Source organism: Bos indicus, chromosome 25, assembly GCF_029378745.1.
Source record: "Bos indicus isolate NIAB-ARS_2022 breed Sahiwal x Tharparkar chromosome 25, NIAB-ARS_B.indTharparkar_mat_pri_1.0, whole genome shotgun sequence".
Classification (NCBI taxonomy): Eukaryota; Metazoa; Chordata; class Mammalia; order Artiodactyla; family Bovidae; genus Bos; species Bos indicus.
In genome coordinates this window covers 3,722,102-3,734,176 of record NC_091784.1, presented here as the reverse complement: position 1 = coordinate 3,734,176, position 12,075 = coordinate 3,722,102, and the positions used below count along the sequence as shown (strand labels likewise).

The 12,075-nt window shown below is 41.1% G+C and overlaps 1 protein-coding gene and 1 non-coding gene across 2 annotated transcripts; one reads left to right on the top strand and one right to left on the bottom strand.

Annotated features, from left to right (window-relative positions):
• The first annotated feature begins 2 nt into the window (after nt 1-2).
• Nucleotides 3-11,290, top strand: ZNF200 (zinc finger protein 200). The gene is made up of 5 exons (XM_019987403.2): nt 3-225; nt 946-1,272; nt 2,022-2,113; nt 2,419-2,542; nt 9,005-11,290. Exons 2-5 carry the CDS (start codon nt 1,026-1,028, stop codon nt 9,721-9,723), a joined length of 1,182 nt encoding a protein of 393 aa, XP_019842962.2. The 5' UTR covers nt 3-225; nt 946-1,025; the 3' UTR covers nt 9,724-11,290.
• Nucleotides 7,962-8,064, bottom strand: LOC139179837 (U6 spliceosomal RNA). The gene has a single exon (XR_011564192.1). It is a non-coding gene; the product is annotated as a U6 spliceosomal RNA (small nuclear RNA).
• Nucleotides 11,291-12,075: the final 785 nt, after the last annotated feature.

Sequence of the window (12,075 nt, the reverse complement as noted above, 5' to 3'; positions counted from 1 at the left end):
GCGTGACGTCACGGCCGCCTAGGCACCCGGTCTCCCAGAAGACACCGCGTCCCGGTCGTCCTCACCAACTAACCGCAGCTCACACAAATAATAGCTGGCTGACTGAGGACACCCCGAAGGGCGAGGGTTGGGCTGGGCCTCTCGCGCCTAGTTTCCCAGTCTCCCCCTGAGTCTGGGTCCGGGGTTGTCCCCAGCGTGCGCCCAGGCACAGCAGAACCCCAAAAGGTGAGGGGCTCCGGGAGGGCGGGAACCAGACTGAGGCGGCCTCTAGGGAGCGAAACAGGGGCCATTGCTGGAGCGCACCCCAGGCAATGCCGCCAGCTGGGCTTTGCGGTGAAGATGCTCCTTGGCCAGTGGGAGAGGCTGCAGAGTGGGCCTGGCCCGGTGGGCCCTACTGGGATGCCCCCTGTTCCTCTTACAAGACTTTGAGGGCGGAAAACAGTCGGCTGGCCACATGTAGACCCCCTCATGCAGCCTTGCGGTTGCTCCTTCGGCCAACTGCCCCCTGAAGGACATCCTAGGGACATGGGGTACAAGGGCTACGATGAGGCCAGGTTCAGTGGCCAAGCTGACCTCTAACCAGATGCCCTCGTTATTGAACCTCGGATTTCCTGTCTTTTGTCCCCTCCCCCCCCTTTTTTTTCCAGCGTGAGTGAAACCATTTTTCCTAATGGAGTTTGCCCTTCACATTATCGTGAGGAAGACCCTTGGTCTTCTGCCGGTTGTCTTTGCTCCGTTGAGGTTTGGACATCAGCTTCCATTCGCAGGATATTCCTTTCAGGTCTTGCTGAGAGTATCAGGTTCAGGGGTCTTCCTTTCAGTTGTGAGTTCCCTACCCCAGCTTATCTTTCCTTACTGATTTAGATTTCATGTGGCCTCACTGCCCAAGAAACATATTGGAGTAGAGGTATGCTCAGCCTGACCCATGGTTTCTCTCATCTACAGCCGACTGACAGGTTTTCTCCAGTAAGAGGTGGCTCTTGAAGCTCTGCAGAAACAAGTGTGGTGTGTGATTTCAAAGCACGATGGCTGCAAAAGTGGTCCCTATGCCCCCCAAGCCAAAGCGGTCCTTTATACTGAGAGTCCCTCCCAACTCCAAGCTGGGCCAAGACCTACTTCGAGATGCTACTAGTGGACCCAAGACCATCCACCAACTGGTTCTGGAGCACTTCCTCACCTTCTTGCCCAAGCCAAGCTTAGTCCAACCCAGTCAGAAAATCAAGGAGACCTTGGTTATTGTCAAGGATGTGAGCTCAAACCTTCAGAATAGAGGTAAGAAGCATATACTGTTTCACTAGAAGAAAGAGGGTGGTACTGGAGATTGAGCTAGGCTTCCATAGTAATAGGGAATTCAAGTTAGGAAGGTGGGTGTTGAAACAAGGAGTTGATTCCAATAAGTCAACATGCCAGGAAGAGGGAGTTTGTTTGGTTTTTTTTTTCCCTCAAGCTGGGTTTGAGTGATTTGCTAAGTGTGTGTAAAGCCATAGAATAGACTAACTTTTTTTGTAGTGTCACTTTTACTCACACATTGGGGAGGGGGAATCTTTTTTTTTTGCCATGACATGCAGCATGTGGGATCTTAGTTCCCCAACGAGGGATCAAATCTGCGCCCCCTGCATTAGAAAGGTGGAATCTTATACACTGAACTGCCAGGGAAGCCTGGGGAGTATGTTTTTACGATAAAGAAACGTTGATGAATTATTGAATTGACTTCAGCTTATGTGGAATCTTGTAAACTTTTGTGCTTGCTATGGACATCTTCAGACTTTACCCCAACCTTCCCCTTAGTGGTAATGGAAACTTTAAAAGGTGCTTAGGGGAATCACCTTTTTTTTTTTAATGAAAAGACGCCATGTAGGTTCAAGACCCTGTGGTTTGAGGCTTGACCTCTGACTGGGCTCGTAGGAGCAGAAAAAACTATGAGTTACCTACCGAAGGAATGATCTGGCTTCAAAATGTGGGTAGAATCTTTGTATTAGAGTCACTGACTTTCCTTTAACTGCAGCTTCCTCTTTCCCCAGGGCAACCTCGCCCCTTAGTGAAGCCTCTACCTAGAGAAGAAATCCAGCAGAAACAGGAGACAGTATCTCTGTGTCTGAAATCTGAATCTGAGGTGGGTTCAGCTTTCCTGTTCACTGTTTGGGTGCATCGCCCTCTCTGCTCTCGCAGCCCTCCCACATATAAAAACACACTCTAGGGAGTCAGCAGGGAGACTGGGCTCATTCTTCACTGCCTTCTTAGACAGTTGTGTTCTCTTTTTCCTCTGGCTTCTCTCTGAGCCTGGCTTTCCCATCTGCGTGAGACTTGTAGATCCCTTTCACCATCCCTTCCCCAATCTTTGTGTCTCAGTCTTTCTTAACAGCGAGGCTGTCAAGGAACCTCTGTTACTAAGAGGAAGGGGGCCTGTTGTTCTTTCAGAAACTGGTGGTCTTTGAGGATTTGAATGTATTTCACTCCCAAGAAGAATGTGTAAGCCTGGATCCTGCTCAGCAGCCCACCTCAGAGATGGAAGAAGACAGCATTGGGGAGATGATGTTACTGGGTAAGAAATCAAGTCCCTTGTAAGTTTAGATTGAAGGCTATGGGAAAAGCATGATTCTGTTTCATCTCAAATTTTTTTGTGAGACACTGGTCACACCAGCTAAGTACATGTTCACATGCATATTTTTGTTTTATTATATGTGGCAGAGCCTTCTCCAGCTGTGAGTGGCCATTTTTCCTGTATCTTTGGGGCAGCAAGGGTGGAGGGCATCTCTCTTGGTAATCAAGACCTGTGGCTGATGTGCTAACATCAAACATTTAAACAGAAAACGCACGCATACTGTTTCTGAATCCACTTTCTGCATCCAGTGGTATTCTCAACAGATACATTTTACATCACTGTTTTCATTGGACACTTGATAATTCTTTTTTAAGTCTTATTTTGTCATTGGTGTTCAATAGCTGTGAAGCCTACTAGTGTAAGAGAAAATATATCCCATTTTTGATGGAAGTATTATCTAGCATTTGTTAAGCACATGTATGCCAGTATGTGCTAGACACTATTCTAAGTACTTTACGTGCATTTATTATCTCATGTAATTCTCATGATAGCACTGTGGGGTATAGGAATCATTGTTATGTTATAGGTGATGGAACTGAAGTAGAGAAAAGTTAAATTTGCTGAAGGTCACACAGCAGTAAGTAGTAGAGCAGGGTTGTTTTTTTTTTAATAATTTATTTGGCTGCATCAAGTCTTACTTGCAACATGTGAACTCTTAGTTGCCGCATGCGGTATCTAGTTCCCTGACAAGGATTGAGTCTGGGCCCCCTGTGTTGGGAGGACAAAGTCTTAACCACTAAACCACCGGGGAAGTCCCACCATTATCATCTTTAATGGGAAACACTGAGAGGCATTCCCACTAGAATTAGGATACAACAGCAAAGCCCACTATCACTACTACTATTTAACATTGTGTTTTGGGTGGCCTCCGTGGTGTCTCAGATGGTAAAGAGTCTGCCTGCAATTCAAGAGTCCTGGGTTCAATCCCTGGGTTGGGAAGACCCTCTGGAGAAGGGAATGGCTACCCACTCTAGTATTCTTGCCTGGAGAATCCCACGGACAGAGGAACCTAGCAGGCTATAGTCTATGGGGTTGCAAAGAGTCGGACACGACTGAGAAACTGACACTTTCACTTTCTTTTCAGGTGTTAGCTAGTACAGTTAAATGAGAAAGAAACTAAACATACAAGAATTTAAGAGAAAGATAAAACTACATCTATTTACATAAGATATAAATGTGTAGCTGGAAAATTCTAGAGAATGTCTAAAAACTTATTACACATAATAGGTGTATTCAGTAAGGCTGCTGCTGCTGCTGCTAAGTCGCTTCAGTCGTGTCTGACTCTGTGACCCCAGAGACAGCAGCCCACCAGGCTCCCCCGTCCCTGGGATTCTCCAGGCAAGAACACTGGAGTGGCTTGCCATTTCCTTCTCCAATGCATGAAAGTGAAAAGTGAAAGTGAAGTCGCTCAGGTTGTCTACTTGAAAGTTACACAGTCGTGTCCGACTCCTAGCAACCCCATGGACCTCAGTCTACCAGGCTCCTCCGTCCATGGGATTTTCCAGGCAAGAGTACTGGAGTGGGGTGCCATTGCCTTCTCCGATTCAGTAAGGCAATGAGATGTAAAGTTTTTATACAGAAATCATTTATGGAAATACAGTCATTTAGAACAGGGGTCCCCAACCTCCAGGATCTAATGCCTGATGATCTGAGATGGGGCTGATGTAAAGTGCACAGTAAGTATAATGTGGTTAAATCATCCTGAAACCCACCCTCCTACCCAAAGGGTCCATGGAAAAATTATCTTACCATGAAGCCAGTCCCTGGTTCCAGAAAGGTTGGAGACTAGTGATTTAGAAGATATGCATTAGGAACAAAAAAAGATTAAGCATCTAGAAATAAACTTAAGAAATGTACAAAAATGATGAGGAAAATAAAACACTTCGAAAGGACACAAAAGTAAATTTGAATGAATGGAAAGAAATATCATGTTCTTGGTTAGAAAGATTTAATACTGAAAAGGTCAGTTCTCCCGAAATTAATTTATGAATTCAATGAGTACCTTTACTAAAACCAATGGGATTTCCCCCCCTGGAACTGGACAGTGTGATTTCAAATTCAAGTGGAAAAATAACTGCAAATAACCAGGAAAATTGGAAAGAAGAGCAGTGAGGCAGGAGAGTTATAGCCTACCAAGTGTTTAAGCAGCCTCTAAAACCTTTCATGAAAACAAAATATAGTTTTGGCATGTGAGTAGCTAGACCAATGGGATGGAATAAGAAGTGCAGCTGCTGCTGCTGCTAAGCCGCTTCAGTCGTGTCCGACTCTGTGTGACCCCAGAGACGGCAGCCCACCAGGGTCCCCCATCCCTGGGATTCTCCAGGCAAGAACAGTGGAGTGGGTTGCCATTTCCTTCTCTAATGCATGAAAGTGAAAAGTGAAAGTGAAGTCACTCAGTCGTGTCCAACTCTTCGTGACCCCATGGACTGCAGCCCACCAGGCTCCTCCATCCATGGGATTTTCCAGGCAAGAGTACTGGAGTGGGGTGCCATTGCCTTCTCCGAAGAAGTGCAGAAATAGCTTCAAATACACATGGGGATTAGTTTGTGATAAAGTTGGAATCCCCAGTCAGCAAGGTAAAGAGGGACTTTTTGATAAAAGGTCCAATGAAAACTTAGCCTCTTGGTGAGTCATATCTTACTTTGCACACCAAGAACTCCAGGTGGGTCAAAGATTTTAAATGTTTTTTAAAAAACAATTAGAGCATGTGGGTGAATTCCTTTATAACCATGGGATAGGATGACTTTTCTGATAAAGACTCAAAAATCCAGAAGTCTTAAAAGATCAGTAAGGTAAATACATAAAAATTTTTAAACTTTTTATGACAAAATAAATATTTAAACAGATAAAGTGTAGTAAATTCTAGGTACATACATGACTACTGGAAAAACTATAGCTTTGACTAGATGGACCTTTGTCGACAAAGTAACGTCTCTGCTTTTTAATATGCTGTCTAGGTTGGTCATAGCTTTTCTTCCAAGGAGCAAGGGTCTTTTAATTTCATGGCCACAGTCACCATCTGCAGTGATTTTGGAGCCCAAGTAAATGAAGTCTGTCATTGTTTCCATTGTTTCCCCATCTATTTGCCATGAAGTGATGGGACCGGATGCCATGATCTTACATTTTTTGAATGTTGAGTTTTAAGCCAACTTTTTCACTCTCCTCTTTCACTTTCATCAAGAGGCTCTTTAGTTCTTCTTAGTTTTCTGCCATAAGGGTGGTGTCATCTGCATATCTGAGGTTATTGATATTTCTCCTGGCAATCTTGATTTCAATTTGTGCTTCATCCAGACCAGCATTTCGCATGATGTACTCTGTATATAAGTTAAATAAGCAGGGTGACAATATACAGCCTCGACATATTCCTTTCCCAATTTGGAACCAGTCTTTTGTTCCATGTCTGGTTCTAACTGTTGCTTCTTGACATGCATACAGATTTCTCAGGAGGCAGGTAAGGTGGTCTGGTATTCCCATCTCTTTTAGGAATTTTCCACAGTTTGTTGTGAGCCACACAGTCAAAAGCTTCAGCGTAGTCAATGAAACAGAAGTAGATGTTTTTCTATGATCCACCAGATCTTGGCAATTTGATCTCTGGTTCCTCTGTTTTTTCTAAATCCAGCTTGAACATCTGGAAATTCTCAGTTCACATACTGTTGAAGCCTAGCTTAGAGAATTTTGAGCATTACTTGGGTAGCATGTGAGATGAATGCAACTATGGGGTTGAACATTCTTTGGCATTGCCTTTCTTTCTTTGGGATTGGAATGAGACAGGGATTAAAGTAAGGCTTTTCAGTGTAATTTTCGTATTTTGATTTAGAGCCATATAAATATATCAGCTACTAAAATTCTTCTCTATTTTTAAAGTTAGTACAATAAAGGAATGTAAAATGCAGTTGAGTTTCAGTTAATTGTTCTCAAAACAGATATTTAGTTCTTTAATTTAACCTAATGTTTATAAGAAAAAGGGATTAGGGAGAATAAATATTGGAAAAGAGGGGGAATCAAAATGTGATTTATATTTAGAAAATTTTAAAGGATCAATTAAAACATGATATTTAATAGTTTTACAGTAGGTCAGTAGGAATAAATAAATAATTATCAGTAGCATTCTTAAACACAAAATAATGAGAGCTCTCCTTCAGAATGACTATAACATAGGAGTAATATAGAGAGATGTTTTATATGGTAAATAGAAGAGATTTTTTGAATATTGGAGAGAAACAGGTCTAAATGGGAAAACTAAAATCAGGTAAAGATATCAGTGCCTGCCCTCCAGACTTACACTGTAAATGTACTCTGTCAAATTGGTGAAAGAAGTGAATGTTCTGACTAACTCTACCAATATTAGACATGTTACGAACAACAAACAGTGTGATACTGAACTTCAAAAGTATCAGAGTTAAATAAAAATAAGTCATAAAAGAATGGCCAGAAAACAATAGAAATTTATTGGATTTTAAAAGACTGATTTTCTGGTTTTAAGTTGTGGGGTTATTATAGAAAAAGAATTTAATTTAAAAAATATCAATGATAAAGAGATTAAGATTTATAATATATACAATTTATGCATTTTTATTTATTTTTGGCTCCATTGGGTCTTTGTTGCTGCAGGCTAGCTTTCTCTGTCGCAGTGCTCGGACTTCCCAATGCAGTGTCTTCTCTTGTTGCAGAGCATGGGCTGTAGGGTGCTTGGGCTCTGTAGTTGTGGTGCACAGGCTTAGTTGCTCCTCGGCATGTGAGATCTTCCTGGACTAGGGATTGAACCCATGTCCCGTGCATTGGCAAGTAGATTCTCAATCCCTGGGTCACCAGGGAAGTGCTATAAAATTTATTTAAATTTATAAATGTGTCAGCCAATAGATAAATTATTAGTTTGCAATAATCAAAGTGCAAAATAAAACTACAATGAGAAACCATTTTATACCTATTAAATATTTGAAAATTATATCTACTACCAGCAAGATTAGTTAAAATTGATACCTAGCCACATGTTGATGGTTATATTGAAATCTGTACAGTTCCTTTGGAAAGCAGTATGTCAGTTCATCTTAAGAGCTGCAGTAAAAAAAAAAATTGTCCTGTGCTTTGGCCCAACATTTTCATTATCCTAAGGGGATCATTAAATGAAATAATTTTTTAAAAAAGAAATCTATTGGTGTGAAAGTGCTAAATCCAGCAGAGATTCACATTCTGGCTTTAGGATCAGTCACATTATCTAAAGTGGTTGATGTCATCCTTTAATTTCACTAAGTTGCCCAGAGTCAGGCAAAGTCCCTTGTCATTCCACCTGTTCATAGCATACTTTTTTTTTTTTTTGCTTTGTTACCTAGTCTTTGTAATCTGGTGTTTGTTTTTTTTTTTTTTAATGGAACTCTTCACAAATTTGCGTGTCATCCTTGCACAGGGGCCATGCTAGTCTTCTCTGTATCTTTCCCATTTTAGTATATGTGCTGCCAGAGCAAGTGCTGTAATCTGTCATTTTACATAGGCTTTTTTTGGAAATACAAGTCCTAAGTATACAGTTCAGATTTCCACAAAATGAACACATTTGTCTAAAATCAACTGATACCCCAGATATCCCTCTTGTGATCCTGTTCAGTCACTAGTTTCCATTCTCCCTTGAAAAATGACAACCATTGACTTCTACCATAGTTTTCATTTTATCAATTGTAGTAGTCTTTTTTTTAATGTAGATCATTTTTTCTCTTTGGCTACCCTGTGCAGCATGCAGGATCTTTAGTCCCCTGACAAGGGATCAAATTCAGTGTAAGCACAGATTCTTAACCACTGGATTGCCAGGAAAGTTTGCTGTAGTAATCCTTTTATATCCTAAAAAATAATACACTGTGTGAAAATACTTTGCCTCCTTTAGTTGTGGTCATTTGAATTGTTTGCAGTTTTTCACTATATTGGATGTTATAATATTAGCTAATACTATAATATAGTGAAAACCTGGAAGTAACTCATCTTACCATTTACTTACTAGCCTCCTAAAGATTACAAGTAGTACCTTTTAATATTTATGTCCTAAAAAAAAATATTTATGTCCTTCACCCCCTGGTCCTTATTAGCTCAGTGATTTACACATAATATAAGATCAGTATGAACTTGTTGAGTAATTGGTGCCTATTCAGAAAACAAACATGGAAATCTTTCAGTCTAGTTCCACACATTTCATTTAAAAAAAAAAGAGAGAGGACTATGTGCTTTCATTATGGGTAAGGGAAGATTTATCAGTCATGTATCCCATCCTCAGTAAGGATGAGGAAGTGTTGATGGCAACTGTTTGCCCGTCAGATTTCTTATTTTCAAGGTTGTGGTCTCATGAGAAATCTAACTTGGGTTTTCCTGCATGGTATCATATCCCTCAAAACTTATTATATTTTCTCTCTGTTTCAACAGTCAGTGGCAGTAATCCTGAGGGTGAAGAGCTTCAGACGGAACCTGTAGAGGATGAAGATCATAGAGAAGAGTCTTCAGATTGTGATGAAATGGATTGTTCCATGGTCCCTGAGCAGTCTCCAGATTGCCAAAAAGAAGAAAGATTAAATACATCTATTCCAAAGGAAAGGAAAATGAGAAATCTTTTAGTTACCATTGAAAATGATACTCCTCTAGAGGAACTCTCAAAATACGTGGATATTAATGTTATCGCACTTACCCGAAATCGTAGAACAAGAAGATGGTATACTTGTCCACTGTGTGGGAAACAATTTAATGAGAGTTCTTACCTTATTTCCCACCAGAGGACTCACACTGGAGAAAAGCCCTATGACTGCAGTCACTGTGGGAAAAGCTTTAATCATAAAACAAACCTTAATAAGCATGAGAGAATCCATACAGGAGAGAAGCCTTATTCATGTTCTCAGTGTGGGAAAAACTTCCGTCAGAATTCTCATCGAAGTCGCCATGAAGGAATCCATATAAGGGAAAAGATACTTAAGTGTCCAGAATGTGGGAAAACCTTCCCAGAAAACAAAGAGTTTGTGATTCACTTGCAGAGTCATAAGGCCAAGAGGCCATATGGTTGTAAAAAGTGTGGGAGAAGATTTGGTCGGCTGTCGAACTGTACCCGGCATGAAAAAACCCACTCAGCATGTAAGACCCGAAAACAGAAGTGACATGAGGGAAAGGTCTGATGATACCACCTCAAACTGAAATATTCCATAAATAATTCTGAATTGCCAGGCTGTCTGAAAAGTTACAGATAAGAAAACCTCATTATAGCCAAAATCGGATAAATATTCAAGTTTGCTGAAACCTCAAGTTTTTAGAAAATTCACAGGGAAAACAAAACATCCTCAAGGGCTATACCTCAGTTAGCAACCAGGCTTTTTGGACAGAGAGCTTTCTTTTGTGAACTTAGCAACAATGTACAGCTCACAGATCCCTTTCCCAAAAAAGGCTTTGAAATACAAGTCTGGGGGCTGCTTACTTTAAGGTGAAGACTGATAAGTGTACTGAAAGTATCAGAATATTCCATTCCTCCCACACACACACACATAGGAATTCACACCCAAGAAATAATGTAAAGATCTTTATCTGAAACTGTTCCCCTAAAAGAACGAAATTGCTGACTTGGTAATAAGTCAACAGCTTTTATCAGCCATTCATATCACCATCTAAAGATACCCTGAAAGCTTGAGATGAAAGGGATTGTTTACTTTGGAATATAGGAAAACACAGCAACTGAATGTCAAAGACTTACTCCATCATTTGTATGTGATCTAAAAACTAATGATCAATTTCAGTAACTTGCAGTTTGTGGTGAAAAGTGATGTTTACAGAAATCCTCTTCACAGTGTAATTTAAAAGTGTCTGCTGTTCTTACTGTATTTTGTGCAGTTGTTAATTGCTCAAACAGCTCTCTCATGCCTTTGCCTTGCCAGAAGAAGTTTGGGTCACTCAGGCCTGGCCACCCAGCCCTGCTCCTGGAAAAACTTCTGAATTTTGTCCCTCTGTTGAGTCAGGAAAACCTGCCAGGAAGGAAACCCCAGGAACCTGCAGAGAGGGAAGAAGACATTGGCTTGGATCTGTGGCTGGTCAAGAACCTTGTTATTTGTTTAGTTCCCATCAGACCTTTGGCAATGGGTGGTCACTACCTCACAAGCATAGTGTTTTACTTTTAGACATTATCTCTCCAGTGGCTCGCTCACATTACCCCTCAGGAGATAGGGTTCTGGTGTCCTCATTATAGTGGACATTTGTTCTCTGTGGCTTCCTGGTACCCACACTTTCCTGACTTGTCTGCCAGAGGCAAGGCCAGCGGTGCCTTCACAGGACCCATCCTGTGGTGTGTCATTTTCAGATTCTCCATCAGTCTTGCTTCTCTTAGATTTCCTTAGGTTGTAATTTGGTATCTGGATTGGAATAGGCCAAATCCTGTACACTAGTGGTGGAAAATTACCTTTACACGTTTTGTTCCCATCCAGAAACCTACCTTCTATTGATTAGAGTATTCTGAGTATGTTTTTTTCTAATTTTCTTCAGGTAAATTCTACACAAAATTTTGTTTTTGTAAATAGTTTTTTCCCCCCATTGTATTTTTCTAGTTGGTTATTGCTCTTGCATAGGAAAGTTATTCTTAATTATATATTTGCAAAACTAGCTACTTCTCTGAATGTAATTTTCAGTAATTTGGTTCTGTTAAAATTTGTGATTAAAAAGTATACCATCTATAAATAATAGTTCTGTTTCTTCCTTTCTGCTTGTTGCTCTTTTTTGTTGTTGTTCTTACATTTAAAATACGTGGTTCTAAACTTTGTTGTGGTACAAAGCATACTAAGAGAAGGATGTTTTATGATACAGTTGTCTTGAGTCGTAGTCAAAGATAGAAACCCCAACACTTAAAACCCACGTTAAAACAGGCCTTTATCCATGTTGTGTATTTCAAGCCTACTGTACCCTTTAAAATAACGGACAAAACAGGCTGTCAGCATTATTCTCTTACTCATTTGCAAGTCTGGCCAGGGTTTACCCAGTTATGCAGAGGGACCCACCTGCACACCCAGAAAAATTCAAAGGCTAAATGACTGTTGGACAGAAAAGGGCGAGGGTGAGGTCCCAGAGGTGAGAGGGTCCTGTCCCCTGCCCAAGGTTGGGCCACAGAGTCCCCAAGATGTTTGGGTAGGTGACTCTCAAGAGCCCTACCCCTTCCCCACACCCAGCAAATGTCCCCAAAATGTAGGTGACTTTGGGTAGGTGACTCTCAGGAACCCTACCCCTTCCCCACACCTAGGAAATGCCTTCTGTGCCCCACATGTAGAGCATGCAAAGTCAAGTTCCCAGGGACAGCACCCCAAGAAGCTGTTAACAATTTTAAAAGTAATTGGATAAAATAATATGTAGGTAATTTATTGACTATGCCAAAGTCTTTGACTGGATCACAATAAACTGTGGAAAATTCTGAAAGAGATGGGAATACCAGACCACCTGACCTGCCTCTTGAAAAACCTATATGCAGGTCAGGAAGC

Excerpts from the sequence above, each read along its gene's own strand:
- ZNF200 (XM_019987403.2), top strand. The coding sequence starts at position 1,026 with ATGGCTGCAAAAGTGGTCCCTATGCCCCCCAAGCCAAAGCGGTCCTTT. Across the intron at positions 1,273-2,021 it reads CTCAAACCTTCAGAATAGAG|GGCAACCTCGCCCCTTAGTG; the intron begins GTAAGAAGCATA and ends CTCTTTCCCCAG. Across the intron at positions 2,543-9,004 it reads TGGGGAGATGATGTTACTGG|TCAGTGGCAGTAATCCTGAG; the intron begins GTAAGAAATCAA and ends CTGTTTCAACAG.